Source organism: Lates calcarifer, linkage group LG4 (genome assembly GCF_001640805.2).
Source record: "Lates calcarifer isolate ASB-BC8 linkage group LG4, TLL_Latcal_v3, whole genome shotgun sequence".
NCBI lineage: Eukaryota > Metazoa > Chordata > Actinopteri > Centropomidae > Lates > Lates calcarifer.
In genome coordinates this window covers 12,114,591-12,140,921 of record NC_066836.1, presented here as the reverse complement: position 1 = coordinate 12,140,921, position 26,331 = coordinate 12,114,591, and the positions used below count along the sequence as shown (strand labels likewise).

At 43.8% G+C, this 26,331-nt stretch overlaps 1 protein-coding gene across 3 annotated transcripts; it reads right to left on the bottom strand.

Annotated features, from left to right (window-relative positions):
- Positions 1–1,558: 1,558 nt before the first annotated feature.
- On the bottom strand, positions 1,559–26,278 carry bcl2b (BCL2 apoptosis regulator b). Of its 3 annotated transcripts, XR_001960933.2 has the most exons (3): positions 24,908–26,249; positions 3,929–4,386; positions 1,559–3,058 (listed from the first exon to the last, which is right to left on the bottom strand). XR_001960933.2 is itself a non-coding variant. In XM_018676577.2 (2 exons), the coding sequence occupies exons 1-2, from the start codon at positions 25,457–25,459 to the stop codon at positions 4,249–4,251; spliced, it is 690 nt and encodes a 229-aa protein (XP_018532093.1). In that variant the 5' UTR covers positions 25,460–26,249; the 3' UTR covers positions 1,559–4,248. The 3 variants fall into 3 exon arrangements, 2 of the variants coding, with proteins under 2 accessions (XP_018532093.1, XP_018532094.1); XM_018676577.2 differs by having other exon boundaries at positions 1,559–4,386; XM_018676578.2 differs by lacking the exon at positions 1,559–3,058 and having other exon boundaries at positions 4,252–4,386; positions 24,892–26,278.
- Positions 26,279–26,331: the final 53 nt, after the last annotated feature.

Sequence of the window (26,331 nt, the reverse complement as noted above, 5' to 3'; positions counted from 1 at the left end):
ATCTATCTATCTATCTATCTATCTATCTATATATATATATATATATATATATATGATCTGCTCAGTGAAATCAGCTGTCATTTGCTGTAACTGAAGAGGAAATATGCCGACTCGTTTTTGGCACTTGACAGACATGTAGTTGCCTGGTGTTACAGACTCATGCTGGATTGTGGGGAATGTGTGTGTAGCCAGCCACAAGGTGACACTGCAGCACACAGTTCAGGCAGTTAGAGGCTTCAACCGAGATCAGTTTCTGCAGTTAATCCCATCCTGGTGTAGTAAGTTACGACCTCTCTCTCATTGAATATTTACATTCCGATGATTTCCAAGCTGCGCTTCTTTTTTTTTTTTTTAAACCTCTTTCAAGGAAATTGCTAGATTTCAGCAGGAAGTTTTTAATGTGGTAAAGGTTGCTTCTAAATGAGGCAAAGATACCATGCATGGATCTGATGGACTTCCAAATGAGGGATAAAACTGGACCAGACTTACCCCAGACAATCTGCTTTGATCTCCCAATCTCCCCTGTGATACCCAGCGCTGGGAAAGCCTCCCCTACACCTTGTAGCCCTAAAGCTGAAAAGGCAGTAGGGCTTCACTATCCTCCTCCCCCTCCTCTTCACTGCCCATCTTTCTTTCTTTCTTTACACACACACACACACACACACACACACACACACACACATTCACCGTCCACACTCACACTGGACTCTCTTTTGAAAGTCTAAGGCTTGATTTAAAATTCCTCTTCAGCCCGTGTCATGCATTTTATATGCATGGTAAGTGTGTGTGTGTGTGTGTGTGTGTGTGTGTGTGTGTGTGTGTGTGTGTGTGTGTGTGTGTGTGTGTGTGTGTGTGTGGGTTGGAGGGTGGGGGTGGGGCGGGGGGGGGGGGGGGGGGGGGCATTGCGTGGGGCTCCAGCCCAAATGAACTTCCCTCTGCTGTTGGTTTCCTCAGGGATATATCCATACACACACACACACACACACACACACACATATACACACCACCATCACTTTCTCCTCTCCCCTCATTTTCTCGCACCCACTCAACTCTTTCAACATTAGTTTTACTGCATCATGCTTTTCACAAATTCCACGGAGCGGGGAGAGCGCCGTAGCCTTTGAAGACAAGTGTGATCAGAACAGAGGCAGGGGGAGTAAGGGGTGAAAAAAAAAAAAAAACCTGGCCGCAGGGCATTTGGGTTTTTTGCACTCGTGTTTAGCAGCAGTATGGAGCAGAGGAGGGAGGCTGACAAGTGCAGTGTTTGGGGACAGCTTTGATGTCTGATGGGGTGCGGCTGCTGCTGCTGCTACTGCTGCACAGTCCCCCTCACCACAACCACCACCACCCTCACAAGACAGGGAGACTGTCATGTTGACACAAGCCAGGGCTTACATTTACAGTTCATAGCTATGGATAGATAACAGATAATCAAAAGAGCTCTGCTGATACACTGCTCTCCACCTAAACATCTCTTATTCTCTTTCTGTCTTGCTGACATGCACAGTGATGAAACTGAGAATTGATAACAAAAAAAAAAAGCAGACACAACATGAACTTGGACTGTAGCTGCTTGAGAAATCTGGTTTATTAGGAACAATATGATCCCGCTAGCTTATCGTGGATATAGCAGTAAACAACAGAAACACAATTCACTTTTTTTTCTTAAGTGCTACAGGTTTGCGATTATAGACATAAAACAGTACAGCAACCATAGTGCCTACATTCATATATGCACAGAAAATATATTTTAAAAAAAGAAAGAAAATTACAGTATATTGCTGTTAAACTGATCCTATTCCTGCTCATAAATCACGCTCTGTTCCTCTCTTACATACACATAACTGGAATATCACACACCATGAACTGTTGTAACAAGAATAGTGTGTGTTTTTGTTTTGTTTTTTTGTCTTTTTTTAGTGATAACTGAGACAAGGTTTAGGTGTTGCAGGTCAACGTTTTACAGAAAAGCACTGACTTGTTGTCGGAGCACAAAGCTGACAAAAGTTAAGCGGATATAGTACAGTAACACTAGACAAACCCTCCACAGAGAGATCACAAAACCTCACCGAGCAGACTCTCAGTGAGCTGAAGCAACATGTATTCTTATTAAGCTACTTTTATTTTATGTTCGTGTTTTGTTTTTGTTTTTTTTCTTGTTTTTTTTTTCTTTTTTTAAATTAAGGATTAATACAAGTTAACTTTGGTTTCCAGCTCTCTAGAACTATACTGTAAATTAGTGGCAGTTTAAGCTGTAAGTGAAAGTTAAAATCAACAGTATAGCAGCCTTAAGCCAATATTAATACGACACAAAAGTTCACTTTTTAAACATTTTGTCTTGTTATAATAGCAGCCAGGAAATAATGTAGTTACAGTGTGATTCCATAGAAAAGGAAAGAAAAAAAAAGTGAAACAACTGATTTTTCATCAAAGTTCTGTTAAAAATCTGTGATCTGGTACCTCTCAATAAATAGAAAATGCAACTTCTTTGTTGTTATTTGTTATCCTCTACCCTATTCTGTTATAAATATGGTTACACATAATATTTTTTGTGTGAAGACAAGTATCTTTCATCCATGTGACAAAGAAGTTGAAGATTTTTTTAATAACAGAGAAATAAAATCACTTTTCCATAACCAAACTTGTTAAGTATTGTATACAGTAAAATATTCTGGGGCCTGTGTGAGCCTTTCCAAATTTTCTATCAGACTGTAACACAAGACGAACATCAATAACAAAAAAAAAAAAAAAGGCTGAAAGGAACAAATCAATGGCTGAATGCATTTGTAGACTGGAGAGAAGGGACATCTCAGGTTCCAGCACATGGGACACACACACTGAGCTGAAACCCTGCCGCCGTGGTGTTCCACTCAGTCGTCTGTCTGTGTCCGAGCGAGGGGTTTTTATCTTGTCAACAACCGTCCTCGTCAGAGAAGCTTCTAGCTCTTACAGAGCTGCTTGTGAGGCCTCAGCAGCTGGAGGACGTGAGTTGATGGAGGTCAGCTCCGAACAACCTGGGTGACCCCAGATGGACTGAGTGAAGGGAGTGTAGGAAAAACTGCAACAGAGGTAGAAAACAGAAAAGGTCTGATAGCTTTTAGAGTCGCTTGGTGCTAACGGCAAGGGCAGGTTTTTGAGTTTTGAGGGAGAATAATTTAGCAGAGCAGGGGTTTCTGACGCATCGCTTGAGGAATGCGCTCTTTATGTTGCAGGGGCCTGCTCCCTTCTTGAGATGCAAAACGCACTGTTTATTTTACTTCTACCTCACTCGTTTGTGCTGTGCTCATCATTTCTCTCAATATATTCATCAGCATATGACATTTTTCTGCAACGACAGGTTTCTCCTCTGTATGTTTTTTACTCCTTTTTTTTTTTTAACCCTCCTTCTTTCTCTGTTGGGGGTTTTGGCATGTTGCAAAAAAATTAAAACCAACAGTCAAGGAGCTTTCAAAAAACTTCCAAAAAGCTGAGCTCAGTCTTCCACTGGCCTGTCCTCTATTAAAGGCCGAGTGTAGTATAATGGTGCAGAGTTCACTGGAGCTGTCTGAGGAGTGAAAAGCAGCAGACGCACACTGTGTTGGTTCAAGCAAGCTGTTTCCATTATACATTCTGAGCAGCTGTTCTGTGGAGGAAGTCCTTTGAAGGACGGCTGCAGGGGGAAGTGGGGGTGGGGGTGGGGGGGGCTAACTGGAGTCCATAGTTCAAACGGGGTGCATCACCCTAACAAGCAGGGGCGGGGCTGCGGCCGCTTCCGTCATCATTGTCATCCCTGCGCCGCCGCCGCCCCCCTCCCCCATCATCAAGGCCTTCAAATAGAGGTCTTGCATGAGGTCTGACACATGCAACAGTCTAACGCTAACACTCAATGTTCATGCTATAACTAGTACAGAAGCAGGCAGAACAAAAAAAAAAAAAGATAGATGCATACCACTGATGCCTCCTTTCTCCACAGTTGTAGTCAGCTTAGTGTGATTACATCTAAGCTGCCTCTTTTCAAGACGTCCTGTGCTCTGTATGGGCTGTGCATCTGGTTCTTTCACTTGTTTTGATTTGTGTCTGTTTTGACATGGAGGGGTGAGGAAGAGGGAGTTTTCTGTGAGAAAAAGGCTTTGAAGAGAGGGCCAGATTCAGAAGAGTCTGAAGGTTGTCTCTGAGGGGTCAGGAGCGTCTCTTAAAAAAGGAGAGGCACGAGGAGAAGGAGGAGGGTGTTGAGAGAGTAAAGTCGAGCTGAAAGACTGCGGGACTCATTCACTTCTGCGTAAGGTACGCTCCGATGGTGAGGCTAGCCGCCCCGAGCGCGGCCAGGCCGAAGACCGTCTTGATGGAGGGCCAGGAGCAACTGAAGACGGACTCCCTCTGTCTGTCGTACAGCTCCACAAAGGCATCCTGGGAAACAGACAGGAAGAGAAACAGAAAGTCAGACAGTTAATTGGGCTGTCAGGGAATATGTGTTTACCTATGTTTGCATTCTTGCATCAGTTGCTTATCTGATGGGTGTAGTCTGCTAGAAAACATTATAACGGATAAGGCTGGCATGTCTGTCGCTCCTACATAAGACACAGTCAATCTAAAAGCTTAGTCACAAATGTGCAGAATTATTAGCCTTTATGAAAAAGGGCTCAGGAATGTTTTTTTTTTTTTTTTAACACATCTGGTCACTGTAGTTGTTGGAAATGTTACTGAAACAGCAAATAGTTCCTTTGTTGTGGACTATTTTCAGCTACACATTTGACACTTCAGTAAGTATTTATCCAGGAACAGTTTCCTTTTTATGCTGGATAATTCACAGATCTCACTGTGAGCAGATTAAGTTTTAAAATGTAAATTTTCAGCACTGCGAGCACCGAAAACAAAATTTTATTCGTTTCCTTTTCACTGGGGTGGCAATAGAAATCTGATATATCTCACAATCCTCTGCAGGACTAGATATCACTAAAGGCAAGTAACAAAATCTTTTTTTTTTTTCTTATTTGAGTGAACTAAATCTTTAGAAATCCCTTCAGATGCTACCAAACATGGGTGGAAATAGTGTGTTACTACACCCATTCTCCAAAGAAGATCCATTACTCCTTCATCGGCTCTCACACCCTCCTACGCTCAACCTCAGACGGCCCCCCTCAGACACAACACGCCCAGAGACACACACTAAACAAACATGGGAATCACAAAAAGAGCCCATTTGCAACTGCACATCTACAGATTTTTTTTTTCCCAGCATGTGGACGAGCACCTCAGCACTCAAACATAAATATATTAATGTAACTGAGAGGGTGCTCTGCTTTCTGCTGCTATCAGGAGTTTTTTTTAAAATATATATATATATATATAAGGAGGTCTGTTACAAATTGAGAATGTGTGAGTGTACGCAATGCCTGTGCAGCAAATACCCCGGCAGTGTGTGTGTGTTTTAGACAAGGAAACACAGACATCTGCTCATAAGCAGTGACAGCGGGAACAGCTGGACAGGAAGTCATGGTGCTAAGCCCTCCGCTCTCCCACACACACACACACACACACACACACACAAGTAGATTATCTTGAACCAAACTACTACAGAGTGTATTTTATAGACAACAGTTTCCTATTGAATATCAGCTCTTTTGTTATGAAGCTAACCACATTAGTAGCAGTGTGCTGAAGCTGTACATTTGAGCTCCTTTGATCCTTTGTGTATTAAGTTGTAACTTGACCTTATCCGTGAACAATGGTGAATTGTTAAGTTTAATTCACCACAACATTACTGTGTCAGTTCCCATGGGAATCTATTATCATTCTATTTTAATCTGCCTTGGTTTAACTCAATTTACCTACAGTAATTATGTTTTGTCTGACTCTTAACTGGAATACACACGTTTTATTTTTATTCGACCTTGATCTGTTAGAAACAAAACTGGGTCATTACACCCTCTATCCATGAGTGTCACATATTAATATACAGTTTCCCTTTTTTATCAAACAAAAGCCCACACAGGACTAAAAAAAGAAAAAAAAAGAGGGAGACATCTATTCTGAAGTGCAGTGGGGAGACAAAAGTATTTCCTGTTTCCCCTCTCCTCCCTTCCTCGTCCTGTGGCATTCCTGAGGCGGGGGTGGGGGGGCAGAGGAGGAGGATCAGCAGTTTCTTCCCAGTTTAGACCCTCTGGTGTCAAAACACACCAGTACCCTCTTAAATCAGCTGGCGATAGCTTTAACCACGCGGCATTTCCTTTTGTTGCAGCTGAGTGTTTTTTTAATTACCCAAGACTGAAGACAAGAAAGTCTAAAGCCATGCTAGAGCTAAATCCAACCCCCCCCCCAGCACCACCACCACCATTGACCCCCCCGACCCCCAGTATTCAGGTACTAATTAGAGAACAAGATCAGTCAGACCTCCAGCTGAGGTGAATGTGTTGGTTGACAAAACACTGCCTTTATCTTCTTCTGTTTTTTTTTTCCTACCTACTTCTGGAAAATAACAGTTTGCTGAGGCAACAACCACACGAACGAGCCACCAGGTCCAGCATCAAGAAGCACATGTGACTGCGCAACTTGACCATTAGGCAGGGCCAGACAAAATGGCACACTCACTGATGCCATGCGTGTCCTCGATATGTCCCAGACAGTCGGCACAGATTATCATCTATTTAAGTCTGAAACAAAAAAAGAAAAAAAGAAAAAAAATATGGCGGGCCAATTACGGTAAGAGGTTTGTAAGAGCGGTGATGGATGTTTGAAAGAATCCCCACAAGGACACGGACTGTAATAACTCCAGACTGACTCAGGGGAAGAGCTGGGAAAGCAGAGATGGGGGTGGGGGTGGGGGGGGTGTCAGGTGGATATCATGAGACTGAGGCATGCTCCACTTCAGCTCCTGGAACTTTTTTTTTCCTTTTTTCACCCACACGTTAGCAAGCAGCTCTGCCACAACCATGTGAGTAGTGTGAAAAACAAACCTTGGCACTTTCTATTTTTTCCTCCTTCCTGTCTCTCCCCTCTCCCTCTTTCTCCGTCTGTTATCGCCTGCCATTATGAAAATCTGAACCTTTGAAGAAAATGATGATGATGATGACAATAATAACAACATTAAGCAGCTGGCAGAGGAGGATGTGGAAGGATGATCGGGACAGTAAAGGACAAAACATCTGCATTCATTGCATAAACAAAAGACTCTCTAATCCTCAAAAACTCATCTTTGCCCTGCAGCAAGCCACCTGCCATCAGCAGCAGGTGGGCATCTGGGAAATAAAGTCCAGTTCTGCAGTCCTCCATGGTATTCATTTTTTTTGGATCAATGGCTTTTTAAAAGGTCACAGCTGCCCCACAGAAGCCATGAATCCAGTTGGGGAGAAAATGCCTGGCCAGGTTTACACACTCCCCTTCCCTTCGTTTTTACTGCACAACAATGAATCCCTGGGAGAGAAGGAGTCAAGACCGAACAGGGAGGACTTGACAGACTCCCGTACTCCAGCCATGGGGTGGCAGCTTGCTGCCTGTGAGTGTCATGGTTACCCAGGGCTGGAAGCTTCACACATGATTTGCTTTTCCCACCAGCGGGAGAGAGCCCGTCCTCGACCTCTGATTTGTTTTTCACATGATTTAGACCTCTGGGTTTTGTTCAGCGTCTTCCTCCACGGACACACAAAGAGATTTTACACTGTTGTTCTTCCTTGGATTGGCCTTACGCTATCTTAAGGGCGACAGGAAATACCAAACATTTACCAATTCCTTTGGGTATCCCCCCTCCTTCCATTACTATTGGGAAAGATCCCTCTGCTTGTGTGGAAGATAATGAGTCATCTTGTGCACTTGGCTAGCTCCGTTAAAACCCCAAGCAGCGCTTTGCCAAAACAGAAAAATGATTAGGCAGTCATCTCTGTTTTGGGACGTTTCTGTGGGTAATTGTGGGCAGACTGAGACTGCGAGAAAGGGATGTGGGTTAAAGTTCAACTTGTAATTAAAGTGCCTGTTGTGGCTTCGCTGCTATATTCACCTCTGAACTCCGAGCTTCTCCCCACGCTCTGTTTATTTCCTAAGCATTCACATGGTAACGCACTTATAATATTGCATACTCTGCTGCTCTTTGATTTTCTAATGAGCTTCTCGCAGACTTCTCTGCAGCTAATTAAAGTCAAACAAAACTCCCATTTCAGGAGCCAAAGGGAAGTAATGGAAGCAAAAAAAAGCATTAATGTTGTTTGTAATTGATCTGTTTTGATCAAAATATACACTTATATCGCTCTCTTTCATGTGTGCATATTATTATTTAATGTATGAATGCACACACACACACACACACACACACACACACACATTGCCAGCTCTCTCCAAACACAATAGGTGACAGGGCGAGCTCTTGTCCAGCAGCAAGGTCAGGTTCGATCAAGTCTCCCCGAGTGTCATCCATCGACCGGCCTGGCAAGAATGAGATGACAGAGGAGTTTGTTGCAATACTCATTACCCAGTGAATCCCCCTGTGTCAGCACCAGCAAACAGCTTGGAGCTGAGGACACTGAGCCCTTCACTACGCTGTGACAATACTGCAATACTTGGAAACAACAAGCTCTCAGCCAAATAATGACAATCTCTGATGGAAGGCTGTAAAAATCTGGTACACACGTCTGAATCGACACACAAACTCTAAGTGGATCAGACTTGTTTAAATGTCTTGGTGGCATCCTTGACCTGAAACATGTACACCAAGAGCTCAAACAAATTATTCACCGACAGTTTTGCATTAGCAATGGTTTGACATTGTGGCCGGTAATTTGCTTTCTGGTGGAGAGTTAGATGAGAAGACTGATGCCACTCTCATGTCTCTGTTGGATTTTGACCACCAAAAGCCAGTTAGCTTAGCTTAGCATACAAAGGGAAACAGCGGTCCGAAGTTTAAAAAAAAAAAAAAAAATCACTCTACCAACAGCTCTACAGCCTCCACATGAACAAAATGTATTTCAGGTTACTAACAGGAGGTTATGTTCACAGCTAAGAGATGGAGTACCCCATAAAACAGCCAATTCCCACCTCATGTCCAATTGTTCTTTTAGGGTATTTTTAAAGCAAAATGCGCTCTGAGCATTTTTCTATATCTTCAACAACAATCTTCAAATATTCAAATATCTTCATAACAATGCATCACTTAATCGGCAGATAAATCCATCATGAGAACAATTACTGAAGGCAGCGCTAATGCAATATCAAATGCATGAAAATGAATTTTATGATGTATCTTTAAATTCGCACAGAGAACTATAAAACTGCCCGGGACACATTAAACCACACACAAAACCTCATAAAAGAAGTAAACATATTTAGGCATGGTTACAATGTATGTCGTCTCTCTCTCTCTCTCTCTCTCTCTCTCTCTCTCTCTCAGAACGTGCAGGAATCCCTCGGGTCGTGTGCAGCGCGGTTTAGCACGACGTCACGACCTCCCCTTCCGGTTCGCGCGAGCACTCATCTCTGCGTCCATGATGGCAACCGAAACAAACAAACAAACAAACGAGCAACATCTACGGGAGCACCACCCATGACCCTCTGCCAAATTCAAGGTAACGCTGTCTGGAAATGACCGTGTGCAACAGCTACGAGAGTTAGCATGTTTAGCATCGTTGAAATAAATACTTTAGGCGTACTGCTGCGGCAGATAACAATTAACTAGCTAGCATGTCTTCACTAACGTTACTTTACGGAATTTGCTAAATTAGTACTTTTACTTTAGCACTAGAGTTGTAATCTTAATACCGCGAAACCGTGATATTTTTTATATTATAATACTGGCCCATGCCTACTCCAAACTAAACAATGAATTCTTCTCGAAGTAAAACCGAGCAGTGTAATTTATGCCTTAAAGACATTTCCACCTGCAGCAGTGGCATCAGTTTAAACAGGATTTTATTTTAATATGAAATAGTCACAAGCACAAAAGGCATTTAACCTCTGGTTCCACTAATAGCTTGACTGCTACATCCTTTTAAAATGTCTGGCCTTTTCAATATGCATATAAGAGAATTAACAGCCTTTAAAATGGCCAGACAATATGGTAACTATGGAGTCAGCCTGTCGGATAAAAAGAGATCAAAAGGGGAGTCCTGACATGAAACAGGGAAAGCATTTTAATTTTCCTCCACTAGAATTTCATTGAAGACTCAGGTTTCAGTGTATTTTCAAAAGTCATTACAATGGACTCGAGTGTAAAGGGAGAAACAGTTTTGACGTCGGATGCTACCCTAAAGGCTCATAAATATTCAAATTCGCATCAGCAGCAGCATTTGTGTGTTTACAAAACAGCACGCTCTCCCGTGGGAGTGAGCCCGCTCCACTGGAACATGAAACGTGATCGCCAGTAAATCACCCACACTCCTCATGACACTCTGTGTTTTTTATTGTCTCCATTATTCATTGTCTAAACCGCCAGATAAATGAGGACTGTAACTTTACACATGAGACTTTGGTTTCTAAGGAGATGAATAACGCTTCAGTAAACTTGGTTTTTATCCCATCAAGGAGGCAGCAGCAGGAAGAGGAGGAGAACCGCCTGAGTTAAACCACCCAATTTGTGCAGGAGCATTTAGATCCTCTGCATTTTTATTATTTTTTTTTTTTGCCAATTCAAAACTCAGATTTTAAACTGACAAACATTCCTGAGTTACTCACCTAACCTTGACTGAGCTACTATATGATCGTGGCAGACCGTTTATTCTCGTTGAGCCCACTGATTTTTTTATTGAACAGCTTTGATCTGACATGAAATAAAGGGCTGGGTGACCTTGCAGGAGTGAGTGGGTGAGGGCGAGTGGATGGATGCAGAGTGCATTTGCTCTTGTGTCACATCCTCTCCTGAACTACACTCCTGGCTTATTGGCACCTCTGCTCTCCTTACTGAAGCTCAGAGTGTATCGTTTACAATCAGTCACTCCTGCATGCAGAGCGAAGAGACATCAAAGCAAAAGGGGGAAGCCACAGAGAGACAATCATTTTCTCTCACAATAAATCAGACAACCTCTGCAGCTCAGACAACATGTCTCTTTTATTCTTTAAAACAATCCGGTCCTGTGATTTTGACCTTGAAGCCTATTTCATCCTCAACAATTGATCCAAAATCCTTTACCAACACTCGGCACAATGGCTTCCTCAAATAGATACAATGCAGCTGAAAAAAGGGGATGTCTGCCTTGTCTGAGGATGTCTGCGCTGAGCCCATCCGGCCCCCACGGTGGAGGAGGAAGTGACAGAGCCGAGCTGGACAGAAGAGGCGCGGCTGCTGCGCTGCTATAAATATCAAGAGGCTTCATCTCAGCTTCTGGTTCAGGGGCTACCCAATCTAATAAAACGACTCTCATCTCCACTGCTCGGGCCCGTTTTAAAAGGCCACCGATGACGCGCAAGAGTGAATAGAAAAGGGCCGCTGAGTCATCATCGTCCACACGTGTGGAGGCTGGTGTGTTTGGAGTGCATTAAACCTGGCTTGAGTGGCTTTCCAGCAAAGACAGGATGTCTGCCACTTTTGTGTCTAATAACTAAGTGTTCTCTCCAAGGAAACCGGGCACAGTACACACGGCTGCTTCAGTGACGTGTTTGTGGCTCTAGAAATCCATGTAAGCAACGTGAAAGCCAGCGAGCTGTGGTACTTTTTTCTGAGATAATTGTGTGAAACTCTCTGTCCTGGGTTGTTTTGTTCAGATTTTGCACTCAGGAATGCAAGGGCACTCATATAAAGAGCCACTTGGTAAGGGAAAGTAGTATCTGAGGCATTTGAAGCATGCAGAAGCACTCGGCGGGTGAAAAGGCAGGGCCATGTTTCTCATTCACTCCACAGTTTGGGTTTGATGATTAAACACAGAAGTAAAACTTTCACGTTTCAAACTGCTTTTATCGATTTTAAATCAGCTTTTGATTGCTGTGTACAGGAGCTAAAGTGGCACTTATTTTGGCAAAACAAGGGAGCATGAGAGCTTCCTGCTCTGCCGGATTGGTTCAGATAAAAACCTCTGATTGAGACCGTGGGAACCAGCAGATTCCCAAGTGGCCCGTTGCTTCTCCTGTGACAAACACAGACCTATGGGAAAGGTTCATTTCCTGTGACGGGGGGGCGGCACACTGCCTCAAGCCTTAAAAGTCAGATCCAGTGACCCTTTAAGACCCTGAGACCACACAACCACCATCTCAGCTGCAGCGAAGCTGATAATAGACCAGCTGATCTGAGCCAAAAATGACTACTGTATATGGAGTACTGAATGGGATGGTGTGGGAACACCATCTGCAGCATGCTCCAAGTGAAGCCAGTGTGGTGGCTGATTGTTGTTAACTTGCCCCGAGAAGTGAAGTCATTTGCTTTGGGATTCTCGTGAAACGATGCATTCAGCTTTGTCGTTATCGTGGTTTTTGTGCCCTTGCATCTGAGTTCTTTTCTTTCGAGGCCCTGATGTAACAGCATTACACAATCCTGATGTTCAGAAAGGGGCTTTTCAGACTAGCAATGATTGGCCAAGTCTTTGTAAAAGACCTCAACAGTTCAGTTAGCGTTAAGTCACTTCCTGTGCCAGATGCTGTGGGGATGACATCACTGTCTGGTTTTAGACTATGGCTTCTCTGTGGTAGAGCCAAGTATGGTTAAATCACAGACTCTGTGTGGGTAACTAGGGAAAGACTAGAAGCAAGCCAAACATGTAGTCATACTAATACCGTGGAGAAAGGGAGGGGGAGCAGCAGGGGAGAGCTACAGTTGGTTAGACACTGTAACTAAGAGATTTGTATTTGTTTTGAACCATTACCCAACTCCTAAATCTTAGCCCCTAGTCTACAAAACAGCAAACCATAACAAAAGGGCAAGTTTTATGTTCACAAAAAGCTGCAATGTTGTGATTTTGCCTTTGATGAAATCCCGAGTTACCCCTGTAATTTAGATGGCATTGCCAAACAAGTCGAGTGTAATATCATCTAACGGAGAATTAAACATGTCAGCGGAGGAGGACGTATTAGAACATCAAAGCTCGACGCCCAGCGCCTCTCGTATAGTCTCTTCTTTCATACAGGAGACGTCTTGTAAAGTCGGCCGCTAAATGAAAGCTTGTCAGTTTTGGCAACAAGATATCGGAGCGGTTTCCACAGGGGGCCGGGTTTCAGGTTAAGCTGTGTTACTCCGTGTACCCATGTAAATGAGATAGACCACAGTCTGCGATAGGACATGCTGCAAGCACAGCAGAGCACAGAGGAGCAGATCGAGGATCTCAGATGTCCGATAATGTCAGAGAAAACAATCGTCTGTTTGAGGTGCAGCTCCCACGGGAACACCTTTGAAGTGGGGGGGGAGCTGCAGTGAACTGAAAAATTTTCCACAAAGTCACAGAGAAAGCATCTGCTGCCAACAATGGAGAGTACATTTACATTTACTCAAGCACTGTAGAGAATTCTTCTACATACTTAAAACAGAGCAAAGAAGGAACTTCTCCCATATAGCTTGTTCCCCTTTTGAGAGGCCTGATCCTCAGGTTGGACCCAACTGTATGTAAAGTAGTTACTGCAAAACTAGTTCCACCCTAAATTGCAGCTTATTTACAGAAAAAGTAGGTTTCGCTGATAGCACCTCTGTACTTCTACTTATGGTTTTGAATACAGGAGTTTTACTTATATCTGCATCAGGGGATTAAAAAAAAAACGGAAGGTATCATGTGGGAAGACAAAGCAAAACTCAATATGGGAAGGAAAAGCAGCTTTCCCACCGGCTGAGGGGCTGAGATTGTGAAACGCATGACAAAACTTCTCTATCCTGCTTGGAGCATGAGATCATTTAGAAGCAAAGGGGGGAAGGGGAAAGGGAAGGAATAATTATTCTTACACAACCTGATTTCCGACTGGAAAAAAAAAGAAAAAAAATCCAAGCAGACAACTGTGTTCTCGCTAATTTTCAGCTCTATTAAAGGCAATCTCAAAATGAACCTTAGACATTCTTCACTGAGAACCTCCCGCCTCCCTCCCCTCCCTTCCTCCCCTTTCTTCAGACTGGGAATACTGGGGAAAAGTTCAATGACCTCTCTCAGGCAACCAGCTGATTTTCATCCAGAGCTGGGGGAAAGGAATGAGAGGAATGCATTGATGTGTGTGGAGACAAACAACTGCAGTGTGTGTGCCCAAGAGGCCTGATATGAGAGGGAACGAACCTTGAATTAAGTCAACTGCAAGGAACACGACTGCAGTGCACACTTGTATTATGTAATAAAATAACTTCAGCTAAACCCTCTCCATGAATAGATAAATCTAATTAAAAGCCATATAAAGTAACTCAAGAGACGGGGTGGGCATTACTTCTATTCCCTGGCCTTTATCTTGTCTTTGGACTGAGTTCAATGTGACTCATACTAGGGACCTTGGAGACAGCTATGTTGAGCAGCGTGCTTTAAAAAAGACTGATTGTTTGAACTATCTGCAGCAGGTTGGCTCACTCAGAGCTGTGTGACCTTCCCTGTCTGTACACACAGACCGAAGGGAAACAAGCACAGCCTACATGTTGAATGATAATAAGTTGCCTATTGTGACATTGAAGGTCTGGTGTGAAAATGTGTGGAAAGCTAATAACGCACGTCAGTTTCATAATAGAGGAGGATTTTTCTGTTATTTTCTCTCAGGAATTATCCATGGAAAATGTCATTAGTTGCATTCAGTGTCAGTAGCCTTGATGCCGGTGCGCACTCAAGGTGAGAACAGAAGTGCCTCAAATGGAGACTTGCAGGGGAAAATGTATATGTATACAGAGCTGAGGGAGTTGGAAATGTCCCCTTTTATTTTTATTTTGTGCTATTTAATGCCCATGTGGATGTTTCACAAGTACATTCCTCTGCTTTGTAGTCAGCAGATGGATCAGCTGAGAATCAGATGATTGTCGAGTCAGATGACTTTAACAGGCGACTTTAACCAAGTTTGCTCTTTAAATTTCTGTGGAGTGAGCTAATCTACGCCCACTCCACTTAACAGCATGAACCCAATTAAATCAAAAACATTTGCTCTACTGGCTCCAATTTTTATTTATTTATTTATTTATTGCTTTAGTCTTTTATCCCTGGTGGCCCGATCATACTCTGCCAACTAGCCATAGTTATTTTATATTACCTCATCAGTTTCCACCTGGCTGCAGCACATGCAACAGTATAGGATGGACCAGACTGTCTGTTTATGGCTTTATAAGCCTCCTCTCCCTGCTTGCCCTTCCATCTCTCTCTCTCCCCCTCCTTTACAACCCTGTTAGCCTCACCTCCTGATCAAAGACACCTTGTGAAGTCCAGCCATTTCATCTGGGAATTTTTTTTAACCCCCTGTCCTCCCTGGAGTACAGGAATGTGGACTCACATTAATTCAAATCTGAAAATATTGAAGGTCAAGGAGTTGTAGAGCAGCCTGTCCTGATAGACTGGGTGGTATCAGGAAATGAGTTCACCCAGCTAGCTGATAATTTGGCACAGTGACAATTGAAAGTCACTTTTTTTTAACAATGGTATACTTAAATTCTCTTGATTAAAATGGAGAGAAAATATATACTTTTTACAGCTTTGTCACAACCACAAGTGGTCATAAAATGTGAAAGATAAATGAAGCACTTTATAGGTCAATTTGCAGAGTTGATTAAACTACTCGTGGTTGGATTTGCCGGCACGAGCCTCGTCTAGACATGTCACAGAGTTAACGCTTCTCTATAAAGCGAAACGGCGCCTGACATAACTGATTCCATGCATCATAAAATTTTTTTCTCTGATATACGTCATAAGTTGATGGATCCTTAGAACATACACAGACATAAATCACTGCGCTGTCGAAAGAAAAAGCTAAACAAAATACCTAAGAAGAAAAGGTATCACTGTCAGTTCTCCTGTTTTCAATTCGCCACGTTTTCTTTGAAGTATCTGTCTTTATTTGAAGTTGTAATGACAGCCCAACAACCAATTAAAGGCACCTCCTTCAGAGTAGACTCAGTGAAATTGATGTAATATAATGCCGTGACAGTGCTGGGTATGTCCGTGCCGATAGGGTAGTCCTCTGAAAGCAGCAGGGGTTATCTGTGAGTTCAGGATGGCGAGGAGTTTCATGAAAGCTTCCCCGAAACAGTGTGTAGCAGCAGCAGCAGCAGTGACGTTCCCTTGGCAAACCTTTAATCTTCCAAACATTAGGGGCGTATTCCTTTTTCTGCACTTCAAAACCCAATCAGCTGCCATCAAAGGTGACTGCCAACAGGGTGGTGCTATGAGAGCTTCCAATTACAAACACACACACACACACACACACACACCAGCTGATAGCCATCAGCATAAAAGTGCTAAAACATCTTGCCAGTGCCTTTCCACAGAGACACTTTCTCTCCTTCAGCGTGCATTTCGATAAATCACCTGCATATGCAATCTGACGTTTACAGCCACTGGTTCACTGTGTTAATTGAGTCTTTGCTCAGAGATACTGACACAAACCGTCGGAAACGCTCAATCAATACAACATTGTCAAAGTGATACCCGAGCAACGGCTGACCTCACTCCGCGTCGACTGAAACAGATCAGATTTCCTGAGGGCTATTTGCTCTGCTGCCAAAAATCACATTGGGGAGGAAGGAGGGGTTGCAGAGAATTATTTACCCCAGACCTCCATGGACGAGGCAGAGAAATCTATTTACCATTATCTGGCTGTTGTCATTTTTTGGGAGGGCATGTACTCAGCATTTTCAGAGAAGAGCCAATAATGGCATGCTGTTTGTTAATGGCCAGTGCTGTGGCTAGTTGTACTTGGTAATCCCAGTGGAGATGGTAGTGGTGTGTGTGTGTGTGTGTGTGTGTTGAAGCTGAATGGCACCGCAAACAGGAAGCTAGGCACCCCGGGGCCATCTGCTCCCTGCCATGGCTCACATGTCACCCTGTGACAATACAGCATTATTGATTCACACCACCACATCCACTTCTGTGTGTACACACCGATGTGCCACAGTATGTGTGTGTATGCATATGTGTGAGTGTGTACACAGCCATTTTGTGGACAGCAAATAATTGATTTGCGCCAGCACATCCGCTTTTGTGTTTGCCTGCCTGTGTGTGTGTGTATATGTATATATAAACTTTATAAACCTTAAAGGGTCAGTTCACCCAAATCACAAAACCATATTTTTCCACTTACCCAGCTGGTATTCAGCCATGCAGACTGTTTCAGTTTTAAAGCTGCAGCAACCAGCAACTTAACTTTTGCTTCACTCTCATAAAATTTGTTAGAATTTTTCATTTAATTTAATGTAGTTTTTTAAAACTGAAAAGCTCCAAAAAACCCCTGTATGCTTCCCAAACAGTACCAAACAGTTGTCAAACAAAAACAGTGACTCCCTCACAAACATTGTAGAGCATTTAAAAACTAAAGAACCAGATATTTTTTCTCAGTGGAGATTGAAACAGAGCTAAAAAGAAAGTGAATATTGAACTTAAATTCACCGGGTGTCAGAAACACAGGTATAAATGAATGCAAATGTTGCTCCTTGTCTGCTAAATGAGTAAAAAAAACAATAGGTAATTGATGACAATATATCAGTGTTGTTGTTTCCAAAGTGGAAATCACTGCTTTATATTCTCTTCTGTTGAATCTTATACCACAATCCTAATACAGTTGAGGTGAACAAAAATGGATTTGTTGTCAGGATAAGATATAATCATTTGAACAACTCAACCACAATGTTTCTTCCCAGAAACAATGTCTGGTAATTTCACAAACCTCTGTGTTTACATTTATATTTGGATAATTCCTTTGGCATAAAAGTACCAAAGTAAAAACAAAAAAATGTTGTTTTTATGATTTGGGTGGTCTGACCCTTTCAACAACTATCTAGGTTATGCTTGCTATACAACATGCACTGTGTGTGTGTATGTGTGTGTATGTGTGTGTATGTGTATGTCGCAGCAGCATTTCAAACAGTACTAGCCATTGTTGCCTTGGAAATTAATTGAGAATATGAAATGTCTTGTAAAAACCCTTTTGGGGGTTTGTCCCAAAAATATCTACAGAAGCTTGACAATGGGAGGAACTGTTTAACCTTGCCCTATATTGATATACTGTGCCGCTTGCAAGGGTGTGCCCATTGGCAAAGTCAAATAGTGTCTCAGTAGACTCCTCATTATCCAGCTCCCACCATGACAGGAAAGGTGGAAAACTCTTTTATCTGCCGTCTGAAATGGTTCATTAGGACATTTTTTCCACGCAGATTGGTGATGTGAGTGTCATGATAGCACAGAAGCAGATAAGGGCAGGGATTTACTGTACGTGTAACATGACAATTAAAGGACCTCACGGGAGCAGTGATGGTAACGCTTCTATATTTAGGAGGCCCTCTCACATGTCCCTGCATTTTTCAGGGATGTGGAGTGTTACCTGACACTGAAAGCCAGGTCTCAGGGTATTAGTGCGTTGTTTGTGAAGGGACTGGGGCACGTGTATGTTTGTAGTTGAGTGTGTCTGTGACAGACAGACAGAGAGAGAGAATGACGATGAGAGAAAAAAGAAGAGGTACGCTCTAGACTGAGGCTCAGACAGCCTTTGGGGTTCTACTTGAGGGACATCCATTTAGTGTCCGGGTTTATCTGCCCCATATATTATTCATCAGTGTGTGTTCTGACTGGGATAGTGGTGCTTTTAAACAGCTAAGGCACGTGTCCCTCATGAAACAGGAAAAACTGCAGGTTGTGGCGATTGCTGATTTAGTAAGTAATAAAAGGAAACACAATTATTTGGCTGAATTCACAGTTACCAATCTGTAGGGTTCACGTGGCCACCGGCGGCCTACAGAACACGACTTTTGCAAGACATGTAATAAACAAACAAAACCCACGCACACATCAGCACGCCCGCCGCCTACAGTAGTTCCTGAATGAGGCACACTCAGCTGACATGATCGTCCAACAAAAGAACAAAAATTGCACACACCCTTCACCGGCCACTCAGGAAAGGAACACCCAGGTCGTCTCCATTATTTATTTACAGTCGCTGTTCCCCAGCAGACATTCCTCTGGCTCTCCTGAGGAGGCCCAGAAATAAGCACACACAGGACGGGGCGGAGGGTCTCTGGGGGAGAAGCGAGGTCGTGGAAACAGGCAGAGCTCTGGCAAAAGCATCATGGTTACCTTCCCGGAACTGAAACAGACGTGCGATTCTGTGCTAATCGTGTCGTTTCAGTGTTTTCCCGAGGAGGCGAAGGTGCACATTTCTGGCACGTTCATGAAAACGCTCAGCATGCGTGGAATGGTAAACATGACATAAAGGCAAGGAGTGTCATGTCAACCTGAAGAAATCTCAGTGTGAACGTCTGACCTTATGTTCGAGTCAACAGAAAGAGAGAAGTCAATCCTATGTGGGTGAATTTAGTTTTAGAGACTGTGTTTCTATAATTAAGACTGACAGCATGTCTGCGGTTTGAAGATCAACTCGATTTTTCTGGCAGGAAAGAGAAGAATTACAGTTCAAATTTTGAATAAAACGCTCTATTTATGGCACAGTATCTAGCAAAAGCTTATGTTCGTTATTCTATGTAGTGCAAGGCTGTAGGGTAATGATACAAAGCTAGCCTTGCTCTCTCTACAAGAAAATGTACTTGCTTTTTGGATGAGAATGGCTACAAAAAGGCCTGGTAACATCACATGTAGCAGTAATTTTGTAATTTTTTTCAATGTAAAAGTAAACAAACAAACAGTAAACAAAGTCAAACTGCTTGTTACATTTAGGCAGTGATTTAGAAACAAGTGATTGCAGCATTGGAAATGACTGACATAGCGTCTGGAATGTCACTCAAACTGCACTGCCTAGACTATAAAGAGTTAAGCAGGCTTTCTTAAGTATTCCACATGCTGGACTGAACGAATAAAACAAAGGTCTTTGTGCTTTGAGCATCTCAGAGACGAGAGAGAGAGACTCGCGATCTCTCCTGGGCTGCTCCCAGAAGAAAAGTATAGATGTCAGATTGATTCAGAGAGTTCCAGCCCAGAGCTGCGTGCGTCTATAGGAAATGTTTCTGAGATTACAGTTGCCGGGGCTGATGGGTGTAAACACAGTGGCAGATGGCGAGCGACCGAGGCCTGCGCAGCAAAAAGGGGGTACAGTATAGGGGAAAATCTTGGCTCCTTCTCGCCACACTAAGCTCTTTTGTGGTGTACAGTCTCCATTACAGAGCCGGGAGTCCACATCAAGAGATAACGTTGTTGTCCAAATCTTAGTTACCTCAGTTACAGGCTTTTCTGCTCTTTCACTGGTGAAATTACATCGTTATTCCTCTTGTTTTGAAATGATGGGTGGGAGGGAAAAACCCCTAAATGCTATTTGCATGAGTAATCGTTTATTCCTCAGTCTGATTGCTGGGAACAAGAAATCAGAGTTTGTCCCACACTCTAATTTGTGAGGCCGGACTGATAAACAAGTACAAATTAACAGATGGAAGAAGGAAACAACTGACTGTGGCAGCACGCAGAGTGAGAAGAGAAGACGTATACCTGGATCAATCGTGACTTATAGAGCTCATTACATTGTGAAGCATGTCTACTCAAATGTAGCATTCCTGTCACTGTCAATACAGGCTTCTCTTTATTAGTTAAAAGCCAAGGGAAGCACAGCCTCGAACACTTCCTGAATGGTGCCATGTTTAGTATTGACTTGTGTTCAGCAGAAAGAACTTGCCTCGAGACACAAATTGGACCTAAGTGAGACCTCATCCAGAATGTTTTTCAGCTCCATGTGCCTCCTTTGTGATTCAGTTTGTTTGTTTTGTTTTTTTTCTCTTCCCCTCCTCTACTCCACCGACATGTCACCTATATGGAGATTAATGACTTCCTCGCCGTACCAGACCCACTCAGCACTCAACGAGGGAGTAGCGGGGTGCAGCCAGATGCCCGCAATACCATAGCAACATGCAGGTCCCACCCATCGACAAGCAGATTGTGCTCCGGGGGATCCCCCACAGGTTGGACCCAACCCAAACTAACTTACATTGTCCTCTCCTCATACACAGACACACACACATACACACACACACCTCTGTATCACATAGAGAAATAGGCCACCTGGTTAGCATTCCTCAGACACCTGATCCTGCTGTCTGAGACTTCAAAAAGGAGTTTCCAGGTGATCCAGCTCCTTTCTCTCATCTACTACAAGGAAACCAGACGAGAGTGCAGAGCTAAATGTTAATGTCAGCTTGGTTACATGCTCAACGATGCTAACATGCTGGTGTTTAGCAGGTACAATGTTTACCATGTTCACCATCTTAGTTTTGCATGTTAGCTAACACTAGCTTATTGACATTCAACTCAAAGAGCAGCTAAGGCAGATGGAAATATTGTTGGTTTTGTACGTACTTGTTCATAAACTGCATTATACAGCTTCAAATTTCTTGACAATCCATCCAATAGTTGTTGAGATATTTCACTAAAAGCGACAATTGTGAACCTCATGGTGATGCTAGAGGAAAAGTCATGAGATCACCAGAGTCAGTGGGATTCATTCTCTGGGGATAATCGATGTCTGTACAAAATGTCAATGTCAAGTAGTTGTTTCAGTCTAGAGTGAAGTGGTGGACCGAAACACCGACTGACAGACAGTGCCATCTCTAGAGCATGGCTAAAAATAAGAGCAGGAGGAGACAAAAAGGAAATTAACTTCCCAACATCATAAATGAAGCTGCCCTTAGTTAACCTAACCAAAGTTGTGAAACTCTTGTTTTTCACTGCAACACATTTTGGCATTTAGCTCCGTGCCGCCCCCTCAGCCAGTCGAACGTCTGAGGTCAAGCATGTAATTTCAGGAGTCGGACGCCACTTGCCACTTTGTTCAATCACTTGGTATTTACTGCAGAGCGCCAGTAAATAAACACAGGTGCACTGTGTGTGGGTGAGGCTGTAACCTAAATGCAATCGTCCGCCTGATGAGGGCAATTTCTCTCACCACAAAGGTGGACTTTATACAGGTGGAGAAAAGTGTTTTAGTGTTGGGGACAATGAAAGGACAGTGTTTCATATCCTGGGGTGTGGGAAGTAATCAGTGCAGAATGGGAGCCATTTCACCCCTAGCTGGGTTTTTACAAATACAGTAAGTGCTTTGTTATTTGTAATGGGCAGATAGTTTTATTTAACTAAAACTATATTTGACTCACCGGTGAAGCCTAGACTCAACAACGATTAGTGGGTGCTCCTATTCTGGGCTCAAATTGTCTCAAAAACAACAGGAAACAGAGGGTAGCTGATAGAAAGCTGTTTCCACACCACTCTCACATGTCAAAATGTCAGTAATAGGTTGATTAGCCCCCACCTTTGTTTTAAGAGTGGTGGAAAACACAAGACTCACCTCTGAGCACACAATGACACAATGGATAGCGTAAGTGACCATAAACACAACCTGTCCAAATGCACACGAAATGTTTGTTCCATTTGTCGTCACTGTTAGGAAGCTGCATAAACTTCATGAAGAAAAATAACGTCCCCTGTTTTAGTCTGTACCGAAACAAACAACAAGATGTGCTTTTTTTTCTGATTCGTTTTCTAACAGCCACCTGGCAGATGGTGGATAAAATGAAGGGAATAATTATGACTCTATATGTACCATAAATATGTGAGCTCAGAAGTCCCCCTGCAAAATCCACCATGAGCGAACTGAACTGGATGTAGAAATGTTGCACTTTTGCTTCATTGCAATTCACACAGAGCTTTCACAATAAAACAGATTGGTTGCCACATCATTTCCAAACAGTGGCAGCCATTGTCCAGTCCACACTGGGCTACAGCTTAGGACACTGAGGTCAGACATGATGAGTATTTAATTGGCTGTTTATAATATTTTTAGACTCAGCATGTTTAATTTTGACTCCTCTAAAACCAGAAAAATAAATGAATGGATGAATAAAGAAAAAAGGATTCACTGATGATCTTAGTATCTTTGGCCATAGCCCTGACAGTACTCAAGGGAAATCAATCAGCAACATGTGGATTATGTTGAACTCAAACTCAAAATCACCCAATTTCTACACCTTAAAAACAACAGAGACTTCAGTATATAACCAACTCTTAAGAGCAGCAAAGAAAACCAGGAGAAAACAACCTTTCTGGCAAACGCTGAATGATACGGTGACTTTCATTGTATTTCAAAATCCAGCCAACAGGCCAATAAAAAAGGAGAAGCTGAATTTCACAAACCCAGTCTAGAGCACAGACAAAAGCTCTGTGCCTGCAGTGTCAGTTATTTAAGGTCAGGTAATAACTGAAATACACACCTTAGGAAATTCCCCACCTGACAGGCATTCAAATGAATATATAAATCAACACCTGTCTCTTAGAATACAATGTGTCTGTGCTGGAGCTCAAAAACATTCAAACAGTATTTGGCATTAAATAGTTTTAAAACGTAATGTGAGCCAAAATCATTTGGATGGTTTTTGAGGTGCTGAGAGGAGTCGTCCACCAAAGTGACCCAAACTGGACACATACGCTTTCAAATAATCCTAAATAAACTTTTGGATTAAAAGACTCTGCTCCCTCTCTCCCTCTCAGTGGATGCAGAGCAGCAGAGATACAGTCATCTCCGCCCAGCTGGAAAACACAGACTATGATGACCTACATTATTGTACAGTGGGCACAGGCTCCAGAGACCCCGAGCAGGCATCTCGTCAGGCCAGCCTGTGCCGGCTTCGAGGCAACGGGGTTTGGGACAAAAAAAAACAGACAAAAGAGTTCCAACCTAGATGCGCGCAGAGGACTGCGTGTTAAACACAGCGACTGCAGATTAGCGCTCTGTGTTCCTGGAGGGGGCCCTCCCTCTGTTGCTGCCTTTGATATGTGGCACAACCTGCCACCTCCGGGGGGCAAGGCACACTCAAGGGGAATGTTAAACGGTCCTTGCCTTTGAGATGAAATGTTCAATATGAATCATTGATGACCCCCCCCCCCTTCTCCAAATCAGATACCTTCCAGCTAAGATAACCAAACAGCACAAATGTTATGCTCTCATTAGGAGCACCTCTGCTAATTAGAGGCTAATTTGTGGCAGATTGGTTTAGTGGCAGTTGAGGGGCGCAGAAGAGGAGGCTGAAGTGGAAACAAGAGAGTTTGTTAAAAATAAAATTGGATGTGATTGCTCTCTGAATGTGTGCAGGCAGGTAAAGGCCAGAGTGCAGGTGCCTGTCCTCATTAGCACCTGAAGCTCGCGTGTCATTTATATGTGCAGAAAACAACCCCGATGGCTGAACCCTGTCCAGCCATGCCCAGAGGCCTGAGCACATTAATTCAATAGTTTTCTGTTTGCTGACATGTGTCTGGGCCTCCTCCCTTCTGCCACAATCACGACTCAACGCATCGCATCACATCACAGCTGCACAGGGAGCACTTTGTAACATAAAGCTTCAGAGGCAGGTACACGGTGAATCTGCCGCACCGTGCTTTTTAGCGTGATGGATGAAATACCGGTTCTGGGAGCTTCTTTTTCCCGTGGGTCACACAGAGCTACCTTCCTTGCACTCTCCCTGACAGCTGCGTGGCCGCCACTGGCTATCCAGTTGACGGGGCGGGCTCTCTGTTAGAGCGTAGGGAGGTGTGACACAGCTCGCTGTCTGATTGGTCAGATGAGTTTAACAGCCACCGCGAGCGTCCAATCGGAGCGGCTCTAGAGTGAGGCCGTCCATCTCGAACGTTCGCGCTGTCGTGCCTAATGGACACATCTATACATGGATTTTTTTTCTATTATTAATGGTCAACTGCAGATGTGGTTTCGATATCGTTTGCCATTAAGACCGGGTCTGAATGCATCATTTTAATTTCAACTAAACACTTGTAAACAGCTGATTAAACAGATTAAAACCATCTTCAAGCAGCAGGGCAAAAAAAGACAGGACTTTTGCGCCACCGTGGCACACAACTGCAAAATCGCTCGGCTCACATTGAATCAGACCTACCCATCCCCCGTTATCTTTTATCCAGCTGTTAAGAGGTCCATTTAAATACTCCGTCATCCACTCCGCGATGTTGTCCACCTGCGACGTCATGTCCTCCTTGGCCGCGCACTCCACGCACACGGTGCCCCCGAACTCGAAGAATGCGATAATCCGGCCCCAGTTCACCCCGTCCCGGAACAGTTCGTCTATCACCTCGGCGAACCTCCTCTGCGCCGTGGTGGAGGTGAGGTACAGCTGCCGCGACATCTCCGTGAAGTCCGGCTGGTACAGTCTCTCAAGTTCGTCTCCAGCCTCGCGCAGGACTCTGTGGATGGCGGCGTACGGGTCGGGCTGAGGGTTGAGCCGCCTGCGCAGGTTGGGGACGCTCTCGTTGTCGTCGGGCCCGCTGGCTTCGCGGCACCGGTGTACCAAAGTCGGCGGAGGGGAAACTATCGACCCGTTATTAGCAGCATCTTCATCCCGGACGTTGTCACACCGCCACACGTAGCCCCGTTTGGAGAGTTTATGGCAGATATACTTTTCCACGATATTGCGATTACACTCGCTCGCCATTCCGGCTCAATTTGGCACTTTATACAGACGGGTTGTGTCCTAAATAAAATGCATTATGATCGAAATGTGTGCACCGTACACTGATCTGCACAGGCTTGTCCGAAACTCTGGTTATATTCAGATATAAGCGATGCTACGAGTAATCCCAGTCAGGGGAAGCGAAATAATGCTTCGAGAGTTGAAGAAATTCCTCGATTAAAACTGCACAGAAACCGTTTCAAAAGTCAAAAAATTACCGAGTCCGTGAAAGCAGCTGTCTTCATTTCCCGAATCCTTAGAGGAACACAGGCGACCTTCTCTTTGCATAGAAATCCAATATGCGGAAGAGGGTTGGAGTAGTGTTGATCTATTCCTGTGCACATTACCCAGACGTGGATGTGTTGCAAAATTAAAAAAAAAACATGAATGAAGGCCAGAGTTGTACGCGCCTGAAGGGGCTTTAAACGCCGCCAACTATTTTAGCAGCGTTTACGCACTACCGTGCGCAGGGACTTGTGAGCCAGACAAGGTCGGACTGAGTCCTCTTCCACGATTGCTCCTCATATCCTCCCCTCAGCAGCAGCAGCAGCAGCAGAAGCAGCAGCACCCTGCCCACCGCCAGTGGGCCGCGCTCCGCTGGTGAGGTATTCCTGACGTCAGCCACGCAAAGTAATTCCTTTGGCTGCGCTCGGAGACTCCCAACTGCACGAGGAACTGCACTGGAAAAAAAGATTAACGGCCCATATTGTCTTGATCGCGTGTTTAAAGCATCAGTTTTATGACTAAAATCTAGACTTTACTCAGAAGAATAGAAGCTGATATACCCTCCGTTTAGCTGCTCACCTACACACGTGCAAGAAAAGCTCCTGGAAGACTGGTTAATTCATGAGGAG